Genomic DNA, 23,549 nt, shown 5'->3' with positions numbered 1-23,549 from the left:
ATGTCGCTATCAGAGAAGGCAGGACTGCTGTGAGCACTGAAATGCCACACCTGCAAGCTGGCATAGGACATGACTCAGCCGATGGCCATGCCCACATCCTCCTTACTGAGCCATCCCCACCTGCTAGCCACCAGACTGCGCTGAAGGACTTCCTCCCACCGTCTTCACAGTATCTCCACACCTGAGCCCTGTGGTCCAAGGCCTCAGAGGCAGAAGGCAGCCTGCTGAAAGGTGCCCTGAGACAGGGCACATTATCTTCCAAAGGTCAGCTGCAGCCACCACAGCACTGCCCAGAGCAGCCCACCCCAGCTGGCCTCGTCTTGGGCTGTGCCCACTAAGCCCAGTGACTCTGCCAATGGGCAGAACCCAGAGCCGGGCCTCCTGCCCACCTCATAGTGTTCCCAAGAACAGGAGGCAATTGCACAGGCCAGCCAAGATTTACAAGCTGTTTACTTTCCAACAGTTGCTGGCTTAGGTAATTAATGCCACATAAAACATAGTAGAGGCCATCATTACCCCCAGAGAATAGAGGACAGGATGCCAACAGTCCTATAAGAATAACAGAGGCAGAAAACACAATACTGTACCTATAGTGCCTGCCATGTACAGTTTGTTCACCTTCATAGGTTCAGCATTATACAAGTGTCCATAGTGTAACATAGAGCACTCACACTTAATGTCCTGCAAGGGGAAAGGCTCTGCTACCTACAGACCTAAGCCGTAATCCTGACGGACCATTGCCTACTGGCATTTCACCTTCTTCCGGCTTTCAAATGCCATGGTCTGGGCAGTCTGCCTGGCACACAAGCAGATCCGCAGAAAAATCTTGTATGTGTGTCAAAAAAAAAAGGTAAACTGGTGGCTCACACCTGTAATCCTAGCTACTCAGAAGCTAAAATCTGAGGATTGTGGTTCAAAACCAGCCCAGGCAGAAAAATTGTGAGACTCTTATCTCCAATTAACCACCAGAAAACCCAAAGTGGCACTGTGGCTCAAAGTGGTAGAGTGCTAGCCTTGAGCAGAAAAAGCTCAGGGACAGCACCCAGGCCATGAGGTCAGCCCTATGACCAAAAAAAAAAAAAGTAAACCATGTCCTGGCTGCTTCTGGAAGGGGTGTTTCCAGAGCACCCCGCAGGCAGGGGAACCCAGGGTGTGCTCAGATAAAAGGAGAGGTGAAGAGAAGCCAGCCAGTAGTCACCCCTCAACAACATAAGCAACAAAGCGACTGGCTGATAATACACAAGATAAAATAAGTACCACAAATTTACACTGATACAACTAAGTGAATAAGTAAATTCATGGGAGAGAAACTCTTATTACCATAGTATTCCAAATAGTGCTTAAAAAAAAGCAGAAATAAATAGAAAAATCACCCAAAAGGGAAATGCAGCAGTACTGAAGATTTACCAATGGATGCAGATAGAAATTGATGGAGGTCTGACACGGACCAAAAGAGAAAGAAAGAAAGAAAAAGAAAGAAAAAGAAAGAAAGAAAGAAAGAAAGAAAGAAAGAAGGAAGGAAGGAAGGAAGGAAGGAAGGAAGGAAGGAAGGAAGGAAGGAAGGAAGGAAGGAAGGAAGGAAGGAAGGAGAAAGAGAGAGAGAGAAAGAGAGAGAAGGAGAGGCAGGGAGGGAGGGAGGGAGGGAGGAAGGGAGGAAGGAAGGAAGGAAGGAAGGAAGGAAGGAAGGAAGGAAGGAAGGAAGGAAGGAAGGAAGGAAGGAAGGAAGGAAGGAAGGAAGGAAGGAAAGAAGGAAGAAAACATACATGAGCAACAGAGATAGCATTAGTCTCTGAGAGAAACTGGGCACCCAGGGGCACAAGTGGAACTTAGCCATTTGCTATCACTGTTATTTTTCATCCAGTAAGTGCATTAATTTGATAATAAATAAATAAATTTTAGAAACACAAAGTCAATTATAAGTACATTAAAAACAACAGCAAAAAAGATAAAACCTCTTGTGTCCCTATCTTGGGGTTCATTTCACTTAGCATCATCTTATATGGTCATATGTACATAGCTTTGACCTTTTCTGCTTGTCCTATACATATACTATTTATACTATTTAACATATACTAGTTATTGCAAATAAGGGAAACCATGGGACCTATGTTTCTTTGGGTCTGGTTTACTTCGCTTAATATAATTTTTTTCCAAGTCTTCCCATTTCCTCACAAATGGGGCAGTGTCATTCTTTCTGATGGAGGCATAGAATTCCATTGTATTTTTCTTTGTCACTGTTGTTTTTAATGTACTATTTTATTTTTTTAATTTCTTTTGTATGTTCTTACCCCTTGGTATAATCCCTGTTTTCACTGTATTTGATTCTGGTGCCCTGCATCTTGTGTATACATTTTTCTAATAACTAAAATACTGAAATAAGGATACAGGTTGACCCATTGTAACAATGAGATGTACAAGACACTGTTAAAAACGACTGTTACAACTGGGGTTGGGGGGGAGAGGATTTGGGTAGGTGGGTAGGGAAGGAATAGTAGATAGGGGAAAAACAAAGGAGGGGTAACAATATTCGATAGGAAATGTACTCATTACTCATGTAACTGCAACCCCTCTGCACAGTATCTTTACAATAAAAATATATATTAAAGAGAAGAAACACAAAATCAAAAAGAAGGAGCTACCATGTATGTTGGTGGGACAAAGGTCAGAAAACAGAGTGGGAAACAAAGTCTCTAAGATAAGTAGAAGGGTAACTTGCCAGCAGATACCCCTCTCTTCCTCTCTGCCCAGCCACAAGGGTCCATTGGACTTGGGGACTTGGTAAAGGCAAGGAGGACCCTGTGCCAGGCTAGGGGCAGCCCCAGACTGCCACCTGCCACCCGACCCCTTCAGCAAGGTTCAGAGGAGGGAACAAGATCCACCCCAGGGCTCACCTTACACTGGCTCATGTAAAGTGACTCACTACTACCTGCCTACCTTGGGAATCCCCATTTTCTCTCTCAGCCTCTGGACACAGAACTTTCTGGGGGCAGTTACTGCTAAGGCTAATAGGGCCTCCTCTTCATCATTGTACCCAGAGGTGTGAGTACCTAAGGATGCACTCGGGGAATTCAGGGACCAACCCTCCAACAGAAACTAAGCACACTCTTTGAAAAAGGTTCCCCAGCCCCTGACTTCAGAGGGAAGAAGAGCCCAGCTAAGCTATACCCGGGCCAGCTGAGTCAATGGCCAGGCTAGGCCAAGAATTCCCTCCCTGGGAAAGCAAGAAACCAGGGAGAGCTGGTCTGTCTGAGGAGATAAGGGCTTGTATGCTCAAGAAAAGGTGGGTTTGCAGTCTGCCCTCTGGCTACAAGGCAAGGAAGCTGGTGGCAGAGACAGCATAAGGCATATCCCCAGTGGAGAACAGAAGGGTATGCATGAGCCTTTGGTTTGAGGCTCTATTACAGGTGGAGTCTCCAGCTCTGCTAGGGTATAAGCAATAGGAGGCTAGTAGTAGCCACCAGCAGAGCTCACCAACGTCCATGACTAATAAATAACAAGTAGTAAAAGCGGACAAAGGGGCCTTCCCACCATGACTGGTGAATATGAACTGTACAATAGGCAGTGGCTCTAGAAAACAGTCTGGCAGATCCTCAAAAAGTTAGGCATGCTCACCATTTGACCCAGCAATTCCACTCTTACAAAGAGCCCCAAGAGAAAGTGACAACACCGCTCCATACCAGAATTTGCACAGGAAGCATGGTTCCTGAGAGCCAAAAACACTGAACAATTCAACTATCTTTGGCTAAGATAAAAGATGATTAAATAAAGCAGTACCTCCGAATAAAGAAGTTCTTAATGTGTGGTTTATATGGAGGATCCTAGAAAGTACCATGCTGAGTGAAACCAGTCACCAAAGCCCACCATCAGCATTGCACCACGAGTATGAAATATGTAGAAGAGGAAAACTTAAAAAGAGATTGATGATAACCCAGGGCTTAAGGAAAGAAAGGAAGAATTTGAAGATTGACAGCTAATGGCTGTGAGTTTCTTTTAGGAAGGAAAAGATGTTCCAAAGGGAGTTGTAGTGATGGTGCAGTATTTTTAGTTGGATATACCAGTGAACATGGAATCATACACTTGAGGGTCTTGGTTTCCTCTCCTATCAAGTGGGAGTAGTGTAGGAATGCTTGAGCATGCTTCTCTAGTTTTAATATACTCATCCCAACCTGGTAAGAGGCAGGTTCTAAATGAGTTGTCTGGCCACAGTCCCAAGCCTCTGCATTTCCAATGAGTTCTCTGAAATGCTGGTCCTAGACATTCTGAATAGCAAGCTAAGTAAAGATGCTATCTTTGGTTCCCACTGGCCCACATATTTCAGGAATCTAATCCTGTCCACTCAGTTCCTAGAGCTCCTGTGGTTGTTCCCTCCATTTAGGAGGACTCATCCTCCTCTAAGCACCCCATGGGAATTGTTAGGCCCAGTCACAGATTGAAGAACGACAGAGGAGGTCAGCCCCCCTCCCCCATCCAGATACACCACCCTAGTTCCTTCCTGGATGGACACAAGGTTGGTCCTTAATCTGCAAAGCCCAGAGTCACACCGGGTGGAGCTCACACCTTCCTTGCATGACCCAGGCATTTCTGCCCCCATGAGAACTAATCACTGCTGGCTGACCACAGACACCTGCCTCTCTCAGTTCAAATGTGGCAGGGACCACATGTGGGAGACATCATGCCAAAACCAATCCCGAGAAAACAGGACTGCACTTCCAGAGTTAGCCAGAAACCAACTACACATGAGCCTCCAGACTTTGGGTGTCCCATCAGTTAGAAGAGGTTGGAAGATACGGACATCAAAGTTCTCAAAGGCCTATGCCTGTGTGAAACACGGTGCCTTGCAGGTGTGGGGTACAAGCCTACAATCCCTAGCCCTTGGGAGACTGAGGCAGGAGGATCTGTAGTTCAAGGCTAGATGTGACTGCAATGTATCAAGGCCCTGTGTCAGAAGAAAAGAAGACAGAGAAGGAGGAGGAGGAGGTGAAAGGGAATACATCAGATACTGGTGGCTCACACCTGTAATCCTAGCTACCCAGAAGGCTGAGATCTGAGGATAAAAATCAGCACAGGCAGGAAATTTCAGGAGACTTTTATCTCCACTGAAAAGCCCTAAGTAGAAGTATGGCTCAAACGGTAGAGCACCAGCCTTGAGAGAAACAAACAAATGAGAGTATGATGCCCTGAGTTCAAGCCCCAGGCTGGACCACATACAACAACCCCCAAAAAGGAAAGAGAAAAACAAACCAGAAAGCAGGAAGAATACAGCTGCCCAGCTCTAGCCTCTAACACAAGCAATGGGGTTCTCTCCAGAATGGGTCCACAGGAAGAACATTCCATGAGGACTCTTAAAGGGACAGAATCCATTCTTAACTATCACAAAGGGGCATCTCTTGTCTTCTGTAGTCTCTTCCAGCTCCAAACTTGTCCAGCCCTGGGCCAGGGGCGGAGGTCCCTAGGCACATACCAGCAGACCCCAAGCACACTGCACAGGCAGAACATGCAACTTAATTCTTTTCCTCCCTCTCTCTCTGGGATAAAGAGGGGATTGGGACCATCACGGTAGCTTCTTGTGTAGAGTGGCTTTTCTTTTCTTCATGGGGCTTGAACTCTAGGCCTGGGCACTGTCCCTCAGCTCTTGAGCTCTTGGTTAGTGCTCTACCACTTGAGCCACAGCGCCACTTCCAGCTTTTTCTATTTATGTGGTGCTGAGGAATCGAACCCAGGGCCTCATGTATGTGAAGCAAGCTCTCTACCACTAAGCCACCTTCCCAGCCCCTAGAGTAGCTTATTCTGATGTAAAACTCAAAACACCCTCTTTGCTCAGGGTAGCCTCCTCTTGTCCCTCCAAGCAGCCATTTTTTTTTTAGGACATGGGGCCTGAACTCTGGGCCTGGGCGCTGTCCCTGAGCTCTTCAGCTCAAGGCGAGTGCTCTACCACTTGAGCCACAGAAACATTTCCCTTCTTTTTTTTTTTTTGTTGGCTGTGGGCCTTGAACTCAGGGCCTGGACACTGTCTCTGAGATCTTTGTGTGCAAGGCTAGCGCTCTACCACTTGAGCCACCGTGCCATTTCTCGTTTTCTAGTAAAGAGTCTCATGGACTTTCTTGCCCGGGTTGGTGTTGAACCACGATCCTCAGATCTCAGACTCTTGAGTAGCTAGGATTACAGGCGTGAGCCACCAGGCACCAGGCTCAAGCATCCATTCTAATCAAGGTCCAGGAGCCCAGTCTACAAAGAGCAAAGTGGGGGCTCCCCACCTGACCTTCCTTCCTGCTCCTTTCAACAAACACCTCTGAAAAACAGCCAAAGGTAGCAGCTGAGTGACTGTACCCTTTGAGACCCTCTGATGTACCAGGCCCTTAAGTGGGATGGCCTTGAAATATCAGGGTCCCATATACAAGGACACGTGCACCTCCATGTTTATTGCAGCACTGTTCGCAATAGCTAGGATATGGAAACAACCTAGATGCCCCACCACAGATGAATGGATCCAAAAATTGTGGTATCTATACACAATGGAATATTATGCAGCCATTAGAAATGACAAAATAATGGCATTTGCAGGGAAATGGATGGAGCTAGAAGGAATCATGTTGAGCGAGGTAAGCCAAGAACGAAGAGACAAACGGTACATGGTCTCCCTGAGAAGTGGATGCTAAATCCAAAATGTTAGGTGATACGACAAAACTAACAGGACTTAAGAAACAAAGAACTCCTGCTCATCTAGTTGAACCACTACTAAATATCCCCATGCTGCTGATCACAAATATGGTATATAACATGTGAACACTGTTATATATTACAGACTGTGGTAGACAATTTGCTCCAGGGAAGTTAGAATGAACTTGTGACTTTGAAATTATGTAATCACTTAATCACAATCAAAAAAAAAAAAAAAGAACCTCGGGGAAGGGAGGGAGGGAGGGGATGGTAGGGGGAAAACAATGGAGGGGGTAACAATGTTCAAGAGGAAGTGTACTCATTACCTCACTCATGTAACTGTAACCCTCTGTATAGTATCTTTACAATAAAAAAAAAAGAAAAGAAAAAATAAAATAAAAGACATATAGAGTTTTATACTAAAAAAAAAAAAAAAAAAGAAATATCAGGGTCCCATTTGTACAGAGTGAATTATACTGAACCTAGCATCTGCCTGCCACCCCACTCACACAACTACTGATGGTTAGTGGGGCCCAGCAAGGATGGGGTTCATTTCAGCTTGGATAAGCCCAGCTGGTCCTTGACTTTACAATACACTTCAATATGGATGGGAAATCTTTTGGCTGCTTTTCCTTTTAAGTATTTCTAGACTATAGAAGGTTTTAACATAATTCTTTTTTTTTTAATTTAATTTTATTTTATTTGTGAACATACTGTACAGAGGGGTTACAATTACATGGGCAGGATAATGCGTACATTTCTTACCAAGCATTGCAGCCTCCTCCTTTGGTTTACCCTTCACATCTCTTCCCAGCCTCCCCCCTCCCCCCCAATCCCAATCCTTCTCCTTCCCCCCCCTTCCCCCCCCACCGACGTTGTAAAGCTCGTTTTGGACATGACAACTTGTACTTCTCATTGTTGCAACAGGTCCACCTGTATCCTTAAACAACTGGTTTTTCCCCATCTCCTCCACAAGTTATACTGACATCAAATATAGTGAAAGCAGGGGTTATACTGTGGGGGAGGGACATACAAAGCAACAAAGAGATAATCTTATAAATGCGTTAGAAACACATGCATGAAAGAAAAAAACATTAAAATACATATCTAAGGGTTCATTTTCCTGACATCGCATTATCTGACCTTTTCCGCTTGACTCATACATATACTAGATATTGCAAATAAGGGAAACCATGGGACGTATAACATAATTCTTAAGATCGCATACCCAGTTCAAAAAAAGTACCAGCATACATACAAAAAAGTTGATTCTCAAAGAAATAACTGTTTGATTAATAAGTGGGCTAAAGACTTAAAGAGACTCTGAAGAGGAAATAAGAATGGCCAATAGACACATGAAGAAATGCTCAACCTCTCTGGCCATAAAAGAAATATAAATCAAAACAACATTGAGATTCCACCTCATCCCAGTTAGAATGGCTATAATCAAGAGATCTAATAATAACAGATGCTGGAGGATATGTGGCCAAAAGGAAACCCTACTGCATTGTTGGTGGGAGTGTAAACTTGTTCAACCACTTAGGAAAGAAGAGGTTCCTCACCCAGCAATTCCACTTATGGGATCACAAATGATCACAAACAAGGCCATACAAAAGCTACCAGCATAGCAGCATTATTTACCATAGCTAAGATATGGAACCATCCCATATGCCCCTCAATAGATAAATGAATCAAGAAAATGTGGTATATATATATACAATGGAATTCTATGTCTCCATCAGAAAGAATGACATTGCCCCATTTGTTAGGAAATGGAAAGACTTGGAAAACATATTAAATGAAGTAAGCCAGACCCAAAGAAACATACGTATCATGGTTTCCCTTATTTGAAATAAGTTCTAGGATAAAGCTATGTACATATGACCATATAAGATGATGCTAAGCAAAATGAGCCCCAAGATAGGGACACAAGTGGTTTTTTTCTTTGTTGCTGTTGTTTTTAATGTACTACATGATTTTTTGTTGTTGTTTCTTTTTATGTTCTTCCCCCATGGTATAACCCCTGTATTTTCACTGTATTTGATTCTGGTGCCCTGCATCTTGCATATACATTTTTTTCTAATTTGGTGAGGGGAAGGGAAATAACAAAATGCTGAAACAAGGATATAGGCAGACCCACTGTAACAACAATGAGATAGATGTACAAGACTCTATGTTGAAAAGGAACTTTACAACTTCAGGGTGAGAGGGAAAGGAGGAGTTGGGAAGGTGGGGAGGGAAGGGATAGTCGGGGGGGGGAAAAACAAAGGAGGGGGTAACAATGCTCAGTAGGAAATGTATACATTACCTTACTCATGTAACTGTAACCTCTCTGTACAGTATCTTTACAATCAAAAAAATTTTAAGTTGGTGTTTAGCCTTGGGTCCCATCCCTATGATGTTGCATTACATACATGCATATGTGCATTTATATCTATTCAAATATAATTGAACAAAAGAAAATAAACAAAACAATCAATGACCACTATATCCCAAGCTAACAATATTTTTATTAGTTCAACTCTAAACTCACAGACTTACATGGAGAGTTGAGATTTGAGAAAAAACTTCTTTGTCTCTCTTTTTTTGTGTGTATGCTAGTCCCAGGACTTGAACTCAGGGCTTGGGCCCTGGCCCTGAGATTTTTTCTCAAGGCTGGTGCTGTACCACTTGAGCCACAGCTCTACTTATGGCTTTTTTTTTGTAGTTTAGTTTAGCCCAGGCCCTAGCTGGCTTTAACCACAATCCTCATATCTCAGCCTTCTGGGTAGCTAGGATTAAAGGCCAGCACAGGGTTTTACAGACTTTCTTGATCAGGCTGACTTTGAATTGCGATTCTCAGATCTCAGATTCCTGAGTACCTAGGATTACAAGTGTGTGCCACAGGTGCCTGGCAAAAAGTTGTGGATTTTAGATAGCCCTCAAAATATATGCTTATATTAGAAGAGGAGGAGTGTGTGCTCATTTTTCTTAAAAAGTCATTCACCTTTTCTTATGCATCTGTAATCGCTCTGTACATCACCTTGACAATAAAATTAAATTTTAAGAAGTCATGCACATACTTTAAATATATGTATGTGTGTTAGTATGTATATATTCCTGATAACTAGTCACATATTGGTTAAAGTATGACTAAGAAAAATCTAGAAGGCAGGACTATCAAAGTTTCCTAAAGGAAGGAGGAATGGGGGAGGTAGGGAAGGGAATAGAAGGGATTGTGGGAGAAAAACAAAGGAGGGAGTAACAACGCCCCACAAGAAATGTACTCATTACCTTACTGATGTAACTGTAATCCCTCTGTACAGCATCTTTACAATAAAAAAAAATTAGAAAAAACGAAAAAGAATGAGAAGGGAAACAATTCTTTAAAAGCCATGTACTTCAGGGTCCTTTGGTTTTATATTCTCAACCTGCAGGCTAAAAATTAATCTGGAATGAAAACTTCAGCTTCAGGGGAAAAGATAACAAACAAAGTGACTAATCCTTTGCCTCATTCTTTAAATTCAAAGTCACTGATATAATTGGGAAGAAGGAAAAATGTAACCAGGCACTCTCAGTTTGCTGGACAGTTGTTGTTCACTTAATTCTCCAGGCAAAAATCTTCTCCAAAGTGAAACTGGCCTGATGGTACAGAAGACAGGAAACCCAAGATCCTAGTGATTAGGTGATCAACCAGGAAAGCTAGTGAAAACAGCTGCATCTGTCATTTTATAAGCAGAAAGACAGGCTTTAGGGCCTAGAGCTCTTATCTGTCTCCAGTAAAGACAGGGGTGGAGGGGTGGAGACAGGGTTGGAGCAATTGGTTATTGAGTATCTACCTATGGGACATTTTTCTCCTGGCTACATTCCTTTATGACTCTCCTGGCTGCCCACACCAGTCCCAACCACCATTCTTAGAGCTATACCATAGTTCTAGAAGACAGATGGGATCCTGTAGAACCCTGCCTGCCAGGAAAAGCAGACAGAAAACGAAAGGAAGGAGGACTCCTCTCTTCCAAGAAGTCAGGCATTTTCTCCCACAGTTCACCCACTCTCTAGCCTGGCAAGGGGAAAGGACCTTACCTTTCAGATTGCCATCGGAAAAATAGCAACAGGACAATACTCAGTATTCTCAAAAAAGAACATGAGGGATAGGGTCCAGTTAGTGACACAGCCTTGCATGCAAAGACTCTGGGTTTGATTCTGAAGAAGGTGGAAGAGAAAGAGAGAGAGTCGGAGAGAGAGTCAGAAAGTCAGAGCGTCAGAGTCAGAAAGACACACATAGACACGGACAGAAGAGACAGAGACAGGGAATCAGGGACTCCTACATAAATTCTATAGTGCTAAACACAGATATATCACCCTAAAGATGTTCATCATGTGAAGAGTTCCAATGCTTTTTGTAAGAAAAAAGAAAACAAGCTAGTTCAGACTAGCCTTGAACTACAAACTTCCTGCCTCTTCAAGTGCTTAGACTTCAGACAAGTATTGAGATAGCCTTGGGCTACTACTGATTGAGGCTTGATCACATTTTGTGTGTGTGCCATTCTTGGGACTTTAACTCTGACCCGGGAGTTGTCCCTTAGCATTTAAAGCTCAAGGCTAGTACTCCACCACTTGAGCCATACCTCTACTTCTGGCTTTTTGCCAATAAATTGGAGCTAAGAACCTCATGAATTTCACCTGGTTGGCTTTGAACAGCAATTCTCAAATCTCAGCCTCTCGAATAGGCAGGATTACAGTTTGATCAGATTTTAATTTGTATTATTTTTAATTGTTATTAAGTTGTTGTACAAAAGGGTTACAATTTCATAAATCAGGTTATGAATACGATGTTGTCTCTTTGTTCATTCTCCCTAATCATATTTTTAAGTGGAATTTTAACAACATGCAGATTCTGTCCAGGGTTATGCCTATTACCTGGCTGTGCCTAGTGCAAAAAGAGAAGATAAGCAGGTCTGTTGGTTTTTAATCTGTCCCAAAATGACACCATTCCGTCTTAAGAGGTGTCATTCTTGGTCCTAGAGCCAATCTCACTCATCTCGGCATGAGGAAACAAACACGAACAAAAAGAGGAAAAACTATTAAAAAAAGAAAAATCCAACCCCATGACTTGGTTAACTTCTAAAATACAATTACAGAAGTATTTCTTCTTTATTAATCATACTGTCAAAAAATCTGGATACTTTCCAAGTGTCTTCTACAGATACTACCTCACTTTCTACGCAGAGCGACACACACTTTGTAAGAATTCATTTCCCAGCTTAATTAGAGATAAGAGCCTCATTGATAAGGCTGGCAGGCTGCGAGGATCTGGAGTGGCTTTCCGTTGGTTCAGCCGGTTACCTGCTCTACTTCTCCAAGCCCTGTACCCCTTGGAGCACTTGGGGCTCCTGAGATAAATGTGGGAGGATGCACCAGGCTTCACCCTATTCTTGCCTTTGAAAGCAGCTTTTTTTCTCTTGGCACTGAATCATGCATCTCACACACACACACACACACACATCCTGTTATTTTTGTGAATGAATGAGAAAGCAAAACTCCTGGAATCATTCCTTACTCTATTAAAGACTCAAGCATTGTTTTGGTGGAAAATACCAAGACTATCTCCACAGTAAGAGGTTCCTGAAAGCCATATCTCGTATCTTATCTCCAGTCCTGAATTGCCTGCTGAGGCTGCCCACAGTCTCCAGCCTACGGGTAAGATCTGTCCATATGACCTTTGGACACAAGACAGAGAAGTTGTCCTAGAATTTGCAAATCTTCATTTAAGAGCTCTCCACTCCCTAAAAACGCTCTTCACCACCAGAGGAAGAGGATATACTTTGTTTTTTAAAGGTTTTTAAAAGCAGCCACCAGCCAGGTTTCAGTGGCTCACATCTGTATATCCTAGTTACTCAAGAAGCTAAGATATGAGATTGAGGTTCGAAGCCAGCCCAAGAAGAAAAGTCCCTGAGACTAATTCAAACACATATACACATACACACACACACACACAGAACCATTTCTGGCTTTTGGTAGTTTATTGGAGATAAGAGTCTCAGAGACTTAACAGCAATCTTCAGATCTCATCCTCCAGAGTAGCTAGGATTATAGTAGCTGAGATTATAGGTGTGTACTGCCAGGACTGGCTCAAAACTACTTTTAAAATTGGATCCCAATCTATTTATCACAAGAAAGGTATACAATACAGCTTTTACTGGAAATAGCAAAAGAAAGAATGGAGGTGGGGGAAAATACAGGGGAAAAAAATCACTCCTCTTTTTAAACTTTTCTGGATAGTCTCAGAATACTTCCTATATTGATAAATTTAATGCTTGAGATAAGATGTTAAAAAGATAAGATATAGCCTAGGGCCTGTTGCTCAAGCCTGTAATCCTAGTTACTCAGGTGGCTGAGATCTGAGGATCTCAAATCTAAGCCAATCCAGTCAAGAAAGTCTGTAAGACTCTTATTTCCAATTAACCACCAAAAGGCCAGGAGTGGATTTGTGGCTCAAGTGTTTACTCAAGCACCTGCCTCGAGTATAAAATCTCAGGGACAGAGCTCCAGCCCTTAGTTCAAGCCCCAGACAGACAGACAGACAGACACACACACACACACACACACACACACACACATACACACACACACACACACACACACACACACACACACAGGATACAGCCCAGCTCTTACAAGGCTTCTATTCAACTAAAAATAAAATGGTAATATAATTACATATATATTTCAAAGATGAAAACATTCTGTCCTACCTAGCAAGAGGAAACAGTGAAATACCAACATTTTAAATGCTTAAGATACTTGCCTAAAAGTAGAAATGCTTTATAAATATAATAACAAATTGTGCAACCTTATCATATGACTTCATCAATGCTTAAATAAAAACTCAAAAACATACAAGGCACCACTGGCTGATGTCTATAATCTTAGCTACTCAAGAGGCTGAGATCTGAGGATAGAAGTTAAAAGGCAGCCCAGGCAGGAAAGTGACACTCACCTCCAATTAACCACCAAAAATGCTCAAAGTAGAGGTGTGGCTCAATGACAAAATAAAGCTCAGGGACAGTGCCCAGGCCCTAAGTTCAAGCCCCAATACTAGGGAAAAACAAAATAAAAACAAAAATAGAAAGGAGTCTGAATAGTTGTAAAACTGATTCATAAGAATAAATGGGCAGATAAGGAAATACAGGCCCGTAAACTCAGGACATTGAAGTAGGAGGATGAAGAGGTGGAGGTGGGCTTGGTAAAATGGTGAGGCCCTGCTTCAAAACAAAGTAAATAAACTTCTATAGAGAAAATAAAAAAAAGAAAAGTCACTGCCTTGGGGGTGTAGTTCCATAAGACAACTTTCTTAGCAAGCTCAAGGTATGGAGTTCAACAACCAGCACCAGAAGAAAACTCATGCCATGTATCCCATACCATACATTCAGTTATGACAATAGACTTAAACAATCAGCAGTTAAAAACTGAAAAGGAAAGGAATGTACATTATCACCCAAAGTGGAAGAAATAACTGTATTGTCAAAACTCATAGAACTCATAAAGATTATAGACCACGATAAAGACAATTTGCCCCATAGGGGAAAAAAAAAACTCAACGATCACCAAGCACTGTAATCCTAGCTATTCAGGAGGCTAAGATCTAACAACAGCAGTTCAAAGCCAACTCAGGCAGTAAAGTCCATGAGACTCTTATCTCCAATTGACTGCCAAAAAAGCTGGAAGTGAAGCTGTGGCTCAAGTGGTAGAGCACCAGCCTTGAGCAAAAGAGCTCGGGGACAGTGCCCCTGCCCATGCTCTGAGTTCAAGCTAACAACAAGCACCAAAATTTTAAAAGCTGGCGATCTTTATAAATGATATTATCTTTAATTGATAAGTTTGCAAATGACACAATTAAAAAGAAACAAGGAGGATCAATAAACATTTTAAAATACTCAACTACAATACTAATCATAAGTGCTAGCTTAAGATGAAATTCTTTTTTTTTTTTTGGGTGGGGGGGGTCCGGTCGTGGGGCCTGTTGCTCTGGGTCTGGGCACTGTCCCTCAGCTCTTCAGCTCAAGGCTAGTGCTCTACCACTTGAGCCACAACGCCACTTCTGGCTTTTTTTTCTTTTTGCTTATGTGGTGCTGAGGAATCGAACCCAGGACCTCAGGCATGCAAGGCAAGCGCTCTACCACTGAGCCACCTTCCCAGCCCCAAGATGAAATTCTATAGTTCACTAATCAGATGAAAACAATACCCAGTACTGAGAGAAAAGTATACAAAGAAGAATAGACACTGGAAATTCTTCTGAAAAGGCAATGTGACCAACAACCCATATCAAGACTTGAGTTCAAATCCTTCAGTACAGTCCTTCCACTTAGTAGGTACATACACCAATAATACCCAAGATTTCAGACAAAGAATTCTAACCCAGAGTATTTGGTGTATAATTCCCAATAACTGGAAGTTGCCTGTCCACAACAGGAAACTGCCCAAAGTGACAAAATGTAAAGAAGTTAATTCTATGCAGCCATTACAAACATCAAAGTCCCCAAAGATTTTTTTTAATGACATGAGAAAAGTTCACAAGATTGTAAGTAAAAAACAAAACAGGACATGATCATAATTTTATGTCTATACAAATATGTAAAAATTAGATTAGTAGTGAAGCTAGAGGCCATTTTAATTAGATTTTTCTTTGACTTTTCTTCCTTCTACTTTTCTAAATGCTCTAAATTTTCTGTAATGAACATGTATGCCATTAACAATCAGGAAAATATAACTTTAAAAATATCTAGAGCTGAGGGTGTAGTTCTGTGGCAGAGTACTGATCTAGTATTGGGAGACCCTGGGTTTCGGCCCCAGCACCAATAAATAAATAAACAAGAATTTTTCTTAATAGCTAAAGTGTACCACAATGACACAGACCGATGACACTGTGGGGGTCACTCTTTACCTTCTAACATCTATACTGAACAAGAGAACACTCTTTCAACTCTAGTATGCAGACACTTCCAGAAGTGTCAGCAAGTGGGGGAGGGGCACAGCAAACAACCAAATACCCCATAGTTCAGGGGAGGGGCAGATGCTCAATGCCCTAATCTAGTGGCCAAACAGACTCCCAACACTATGGATGTGGCTAAGAGCAAGGAGCATATTGAGATCACTGAACTATGTAGGTGTCATATAATTCCATCTTTCTAAATTTATACAAGAAAGCAGCAACCCAAAGAAAGAAGAAAGCAGAGACCCAAAGAGAGAAGAAACGGCTCAAAGTTGGGGAAGTCACACACCTTTGGCACATATCTCTAATCCTAGCTAATCAGGAGACTGAGATGTTAGCATTGAGGGGTTCAAGCCAATCTGGGCAGGCAAACCCATGAGATTCTTGTCTACAATCAACAAGTCAAAAGCTGGGCATGAAGGTGTGGCTCAACAGTAGAGCTAGCAGTAGAGGGAAAACCCAAGTACAACAGGAGGCCACTGGGTGCCCTTAGGGACAAGCTTTGCCTTCCCCTCACCATTTACATACAATGGGAGGCAGCCAGAGCCCCCGGGCTGTAATGTGTCCACAGAAGAGCCAGAAGGAATGATGGGCCTCCACCCTCCACTGTTCCCCAGTGCTCTAGAGAAGGCAGCACATAAGGAAATTCCAAAACTCAGACCAGCTTCACCTAAATTGCACCCAGACTTCACACCCACTAGACTTTCCTATCTAAAAGCAGAGAGGCAACAAACACATGCGCTTGATTCTGGGGGTGCACAAGGGGGTGACAAAACCTGCTAACCATATACATTATCATGACAGAAAACAAAACACAACACCACACAAGTGTCTGACAAAGGAACTAGGGACTGCCTATAATTCTAGCACTTAGGGGGCTAAGGCAGGAGAAACACAAGTTTGAGGCCAGCTTGAGCAACAAGTAAGCCTGAATCTCAGAAATAAATAAGCAAGCAAGCAAGCAAAAAAAAGGTATTTGCCATTGCACATCACTACCATCCCGAACATTCCATTTACCTCCACACTTTTAAACCTAACAAATTAGACTTCTCATTTTGTACACAAAAACAAAGGTTTAGGACCCCTTCTCTTACTTGGCTTTCTTCTCTCAATGTGACATATAAGCCACACCTGGAGGAAAATCTCATGGACTTTTCTTCCAGGGCTGGCTTTGAACCGCAATCCTCAGATCTCAGCCTCTTGAATAGCTAGGATTTTAGGCATGAGCCATCAGCACCTGGCTTCATATTTTTTTTTTTAAGTTTTGGTTAAAGTTGGGGGATCACACTAGGTTTCCTGGCTAGCCCAGGGCTCTAAGACTCAGAGATCCTTTTGTCTTAGCCTTCCAAGTAGCTGGGACTGTAGGTCTACACCCCAGTTCCCAGCTGTCCTTGGTTTCATTTTTCAGATTAACTCACATAGGTTCGCTCAGAAAGGCTGCACAGCTAGCAAGGGGAATGGGACAGTGGCTGACAACAAAGCTCCATTTCTTGGCCAGCCTGCCTTACCCATTCACATCTTAATGATTGAAACCAAAGTGCTTTTTCCTAGCCACTCCTCACTGCTTTAAATGTCGCTCCCACCCCTTGGTTCCTTGGTTCCCATAGTCTGAGGCCACTACCTTGGTTGAGGTAGGTCAGGGTCTCTTCATGCAGCTTCACGGCTGGGGACGTAGCAGCACACAGCACATACTGCAGTGGAGGCAGACGGGCCCCGTTCTCCGGGGACAGCTGGGGCTCCTCCTGCTTGAAGATGGGCAGAGCGAGCACATCACTGCAACACACAAGAAGCAACGGTCAGGAGCAGGCCATAGGAACCCCTGTACAAAGCCAGAGCAGAGCTGGACAAATGGACACAGACCACAGTACAAAGGTGACTGGACAGAGCTTATGACAACAGGCCAGCTTCACTTCTGACCCTAGAATTACAGGCATGCCACATGCTTCAAACACGGTGAATACTACATCAGGATACTGGCATTGCTCAGGGCCTTCTATCCATCGTGGAGGAGACAAGAAGTCAATGTTACCTCTCACAAATCCTCCAAGTGACACAAGGAGCTGCAAGGAAGTGACCTTTAGAATCAACTGGCTTCATCCTCACTACCTTCTCCATCTCCCCTCAGCACAGGGGATGGTACCCAGGGCCTCACTGAAACTTGATTTTAGTATAATAATCTGACAAACTGCTATTTTTTAATCAACTTCCACTTACCAACCCCCTTCTCAGACCAGCCTGAAAGCTCAGTAAACTATACAAATGACGAAATCATTAGCTTCACCCACCCAAATGGAGACACCCCTCCATCCTTTTGGACTGTAGGCCTTGTTTTAAGAATCATAGTGACCTCCTCAAACACAAAAGAAAGAAGAACCTTACTTTCAATCAGTTTCCTAATTCAAATGGAAAATCTGAAATGCCCAATGATTCTTTCAGTCTACCTCTAAATAGAGCTCCCAATGAGTCCTAGTGACACACACTGAGCTACTCAGAAGGCTGAGAACTGAGGATCCAGGTTTGAAGTTAGCCTAGATAGACACACCCTTGAGACTTACCTACAATTAACCAGCAAAACACTGGAAGTGGAGGTATGGCTCAATTGGCAAAGGACCTAGTTGGGAGGGGGGAGGGGAAAGCAAGAAAGTCAAGCAAGAACCTGAGGCTCTGAATTCAAGTCCCAGTACCAGTAATAAATAAATAAATCTCCCACAGCAGCCAAAACATCAGCCTTCTGACAGCTAGTGACTAAGGACCTTGTTTCTACATTTTTGGACAAAAGCAATCTGGTCTCACTTTATTGACCAGACTGGAATCAAACTCCTGGAACCCAAGAGATCTTCCAGGTAGGTAGGATTTCAGAAGAGCACCCTCCAAAAGGACAAGGAAATTCTTGAGAACATGAGCGGCCTACAAGCAGGAGAGATCTCTGTGTGCCACAGAAACGGGTGCCAAAAAAACGCCATGCCCTATCTTGATAACCCTCCACCCTTCATGGGTTCCAATTATGAATAAGACCAGCTGACCCCACTTGACCACATAAACAGTCACAGGTACAATTTGTTCCTTCCACATCATAAACGAGTGTCTATGAAACACAGACCCAGCACACACCCCAAGACTTCTAATCAATTCTCAGAAGCAAAACTTGGCTTTGGACACACCTGGCCAATCTTTCCTAAGCAAGCTTTCCTGCCACTACTTGCTGCCCAAAGAGGACAGAGGGCACAGAGCTGACCTGACTTTACCTGCACATAGGACACCTTCCTTTTTCCTTTTTCCAGCCTAGGTGGTTATCTAGGAATACGGGGAGAAGCAGGCAGTCCTGCTCACCTGAGAGTTGTATAATTTCATGTTTTCCCAGACCATGTTAAGTTAATAATCCATGTGCTACAGCCTTTAAATTAAAAAAAAAAAAAGTTAAGACCCATCACTCAACGGTAACTTGTTTTAAGCTTGGCATCCTTATTTGCCAAGAAATAAAAGTCACCAGAACATCAAACAGAAAGGAGAATAAGAGGGTAAAGGCCACTATTCTAGTGAGGTCAGACAACTTGCAGAAGTTCTGTGGAGGGTAGAGATGGTCAAAAATAAAAATACAGAAAAACAAAGAGCACTTGCTCAACAATAGTGCACTTTAGGATGCATGAAGCCCAAGTTCATCCCCAGTACTGCAAAAAAGGAAAAAAGAAAAAGCCAAGCACTAGTGGCATATAATTCTAGCTACTCAGGAGGCTGAGATCTGAGAATCAAGGTTCAAAACCAGCCTGTCAGGAAAGTCAATAAGACTCTTATCTCCAATTAACCACCAAAAAGCCAGAAGTAGAACTCTGGCTCAAGTGGCAGAGTGCTAGCGTTGAGCATAAAAAGCTAAGGGACGTTGCCCAGGCCCTAAGTTCAAGCGCCAGTGCCAACACACATACACATACACACACACACACACACACACACGGAAGAACAATACCTGCTCTCTTTGGTGGGGGGGGGGGGTGCATATGCTCTGACCTCTGCCTTAGCCTTCACTGCGGTCAAACTATATGAAGGCAAACTCCCAACTTCAGAGTGGTGAAATTGAAATAGCATGGGATCTGCTTACCCCTGGTTTCCCCCAAGTCACCCCAGAAATTAGGATGGCCTTACAGCCCCCCCACACACACACAATATACCCAAATCCTAAAAGTTAGTATTCCACAAACAAATGTCTATCTCAGCCCCAGACGTCAAGGCTGGACCTCTCAAATGAACAAAAACTCCTCCCTGTTGGAATGACGGCTCAGGTAGCCAGGAAGTTTTACAACACCTTCACCTCAAGGTCACCTTCAGACTCGTTTATAAGATAGGACGTGACACTGAAGAATTAACCAACCAAACCCTAGACAGCACTACAACTCAACTTGTAATGTGCAACCCACTAAAACATCCTGGGTTGAAGCCGTCTCTGTGAGCAGGCTACAGAGATTTAACATGCTCCCCGTGGGCTTGGCCACCCCACAGCAGCAGCCCCCAGCAACAGGGACCCCCCCCCATCCTCAGACCCAAGGCTTTGGGCATATCCCACCACTCTGAATAAAAGCAGTAAAGTCAAGTCGGCCCTTCCTTCTCAGAGCTGCTTTCTGGAAGGGGGATGCCTTGGATGAAGACTTCCAGACAAATGCCTGTCAGAAGCCAGAACTACAAATAACCTGCGCTGTTAAATTGAAGTGGGAGTTTCTGGGCGCCCAAGTGAGCAGCTAAGGTCAGTAGCTCTGGCTTGCTGGGGGGCCGGGCTGGGGCCCCGGAGAAGCTTTCTGCCTCCGGGTTCCCTTTTCCTCAGCCCGTGTCAAGTGCCCTTTGGGTTAAATTAGGCACATTTAATAAACTGTGACCAGGACTGGAAATAAAAACAGGCTGAAGCTGGTTCTGGCGAGCTGAGAAAGTGACATGCCTGCCATTAGCACCCAGCCCGCCTCACCACCGAGAAACAACAACAACCCTCCGGACCCAGAGGCACACCGGGGTCCTATTTCCTGTCGGGGGGCTGCGGGGAACTCTGCCAAGTGGCCGACTTCCTTCGCCCCGCGAAGAGCCCGGGAGGATGGCCAGCACGCGCGGCCCGGGGTGGGGAGCGGGCGCCCCGACCCCGGCGAGGCTGCGGCTCGGGCGCCCGGCCGCGGGCCTGCCGCGGGCGCTGGAGAAGGTGTGCGGCTCCGAGAGGGGCCTCGGCCCGCAGGAGCCAAGAGCGAGGGAACTAACGGCCCGGGACTGGCCCGCGACAGACCGACCGGAGAAGTTTCCTTGACTTTGGGACACCAGCGGGGAGGGAGAGGCGCGGCCGGGGGCCTGGCGGCCAGCAGGTGCGTCCCGCGTCCGCGGCGGGTCCTGGGGAGGGGTCCCCACGTCCCCCATCCCCCGGGCGGACTCCCCCGGCTTCGCGAGCCCGTCGGGCCCCACGGGGCTCGGCGTGCCTGAGCCTCTGCGGACCTCCCGTCCCCCAAGAGGAAGGAGAGCGGCCTTCAAGCCCGGGATGTCCCACCGCAGGTCGGGCGGGCCCGCAGGTGGCCTTACCGCAGGTAGCTGCCGGAGTTGTGCTGGTTGTAGTGCTCGGGCTGCGTGTGCCAGAAAAGCATGGCTGGAGCCCCGGGCGCGCCCAGCGCGGCGCGGCAGCGAGCGAACACGCGGAGCGCCGGCCGCTCTCCGCCACCAGAAAGCCGCGCACCGAACCGGTACCGTCCGACCGACCGCCGCATTTATCCCCGAGCGGCCCGGGGGCGGAGCCTAGGCGGACCGCCCCTCGCACCCTGCCGGCTGCGCGGCGGCAGGCGACCCGCGCCTTCCCGGGAGCGAGCGCCCTCCAGGGCGCAGGACCCGAGGGCGCGCGGCGCGCGGGGGGGCTGCGTCGGGCCCTCGCCCTGGACCCCCACAGTGAAGCCCAGCGGACCCTCGGCTCTGTTCCCCACTCAGCCCCCGCGGGGTCCCCACAGCTGATCGGTGGCTGGGAGTGGCTGGGGTGGCTGGGAATCCAGGCACTCCCCCAGGATGTGTGGGGGACCCGGGCACGCTCCCGTCCCTTTGCCTTATTCTTACATTTCCCTGACGCTAAATACTTGTTGTGTCATCTTTTAAGTTTTACCTGTGTACTGGTTGTCCATCTCCCCTGCAATGTCAACTAAGAAGGCAGGGCGCGCTGCCCATGGGTCATGCCTGTCATCCTAGCTACTCAGGAGGCTGAGATCTGAGGATCGCGGTTCAAAGCCAGCCTGGACAGGAAAGTCAGTGAGACTCTTATCTCCGATGAATCACCAGAAAGCCGGAAGTGGCGCTGTGGCTCAAGTAGTAGAGCACTCGCCTTGAGTTGAAGAGCTGAGGGTCAGTGCCCACGCCCAGAGTTCAAGATCCATGACCGACAAAAAAAAAAAAAGGCAAAGAACCAACCTCGAACTCACAACTGGCAAGGGAGGGAGGGAGGAAGGAGAGAGAGAGAGAGAGAGAGAGAGAGAGAGAGAAACACAGGGAGGGGTACAATCAGAGAAAACTTCCTGGGGGAGGTGGGTTAAGCTGAGGCCTGGTCGATGTGGAGGAAGCATCTAGAAGGCATTGAGGCACACCTGGATGGGAGATTGAAAGTAGGAGACAGCCCAGAGTTCAAGCCCCAGGACCAAAAAAAAAAAAGAGATAAAAGTAGGAGACCGGGGGCTGGGAAGGTGGCTCAGTGGTAGAGCGCTTGCCTTGCATGCCTGAGGCCCTGGGTTTGATTCCTCAGCACCACATAAGCAAAAAGAAAAAAGCCGGAAGTGTCATTGTGGCTCAAATAGTAGAGTGCTAGCCTTGAGCTGAAGAGCTGAGGGACAGCACCCAGGCCCAGAGTTCAGGCCCCACGACCGGACCCAAAAAGGAGGCCGTAGGAGGTGGCTCACACCTGTAAACCTAGCTACTCAGGAGAAAGTTTGAAGCCAGCCCAGACAAGAAAGTCCATGAGACTCTTACCTTCAATCAACTGCCAAAAGACTTGAAAGTGGAGTTGTGGCTTAAGTGGGTTGTGGCTTAAGTGGTAGAGCATCAGCGAAAAAGCCAAGCAAGAGTGCAAGGCCCTGAGTTTATGCCTCAGTACTGACACAAGAAAAAGGAGAAAAATAAAAAAGCCGGGGGGGAGGGGGGGGGGGATAGATTTATGATTTGCTTTTTGGAAAGGGTCCTGTCAGGAAAGCAGTTAGGAAGGATTTTCTGTGGAGTTCTGTGGGGTGCAGAGCCAAAATGCTGTCTAGTCCCCCATTGTGATGCTCAGGGCCTGGGCCCTGGGAGGCCAGCATCCTGTCCCAAGAAACTAATGGAATGAGCCCCCTGGAGACCGAGATTCCTGGCTGCCAGCTCCCCCGAACAGAGCTGGACCTATTCCCCTCACTCTGAGTGTCTTTCAACTGCCATCACCTCTAGCAGGAGCCTCCAAAGCCCAGAGCAGCCTGGAGACCACACTAGGTTGGGGTGGTCTACTTTCCAATGACTACTATGCCCATCTCTGCTGACAATGCTGAAAAACTACTATGGCCTCTGCAGGTTCAATTGTCAGGAGTTTCGTAAATCAAGTCCAGAACAGTGGAGGATCCAGCCATTCTCTTCTCCAGGTGGCAATCTCTGTGTCTCTATCTCCACTAATACCTCTGTGTCTTCTTATTGGCCCTGGATCTAGGGCTTTGTATACCATAGGCAGTGCCCTGATTGGCTGCCCCTATTTATAATTAGGTGTTTTAGAAGGTAACACCTTATTGGTTGGATCCCACAACATTCTGATTAGTTGTCAATTCCTAATCAGGTTCCCCCTGCAGACTCTTTCGGTAGGGTGACAGGAAGGCTATGGAAGCTAGCTGGGATTAGTGAGGGCAGAAACAAGCTGTTCTGAAACAATTTCTCTTTTGCAACAAGTTTCAGCCTGCTAGGCCAAGATGCTAGG

The 23,549-nt window shown here is 45.4% G+C and overlaps 1 protein-coding gene across 1 annotated transcript in view; it reads right to left on the bottom strand.

Annotated features, from left to right (window-relative positions):
• Positions 1-21,330, bottom strand: part of Tfcp2l1 (transcription factor CP2 like 1) — a 61,274-nt gene extending 39,944 nt beyond the window's left edge. The window contains exons 1-2 of the mRNA XM_042685168.1: positions 21,170-21,330; positions 17,250-17,401 (exon numbers count right to left, since the gene is read on the bottom strand). Coding sequence (XP_042541102.1) covers positions 17,250-17,401; positions 21,170-21,231 — 214 coding nt within the window. The 5' untranslated portion in view covers positions 21,232-21,330. The remainder of the gene's footprint in view (positions 1-17,249; positions 17,402-21,169) is intronic.
• Positions 21,331-23,549: the final 2,219 nt, after the last annotated feature.

This window comes from Dipodomys spectabilis, unplaced genomic scaffold (genome assembly GCF_019054845.1).
Source record: "Dipodomys spectabilis isolate Male_0828 unplaced genomic scaffold, ASM1905484v1 ptg000094l, whole genome shotgun sequence".
In the NCBI taxonomy this organism is placed as follows: domain Eukaryota; kingdom Metazoa; phylum Chordata; class Mammalia; order Rodentia; family Heteromyidae; genus Dipodomys; species Dipodomys spectabilis.
Note: the sequence above shows the minus strand (reverse complement) of the source record. Positions and strands in the feature narration are given on the sequence as shown.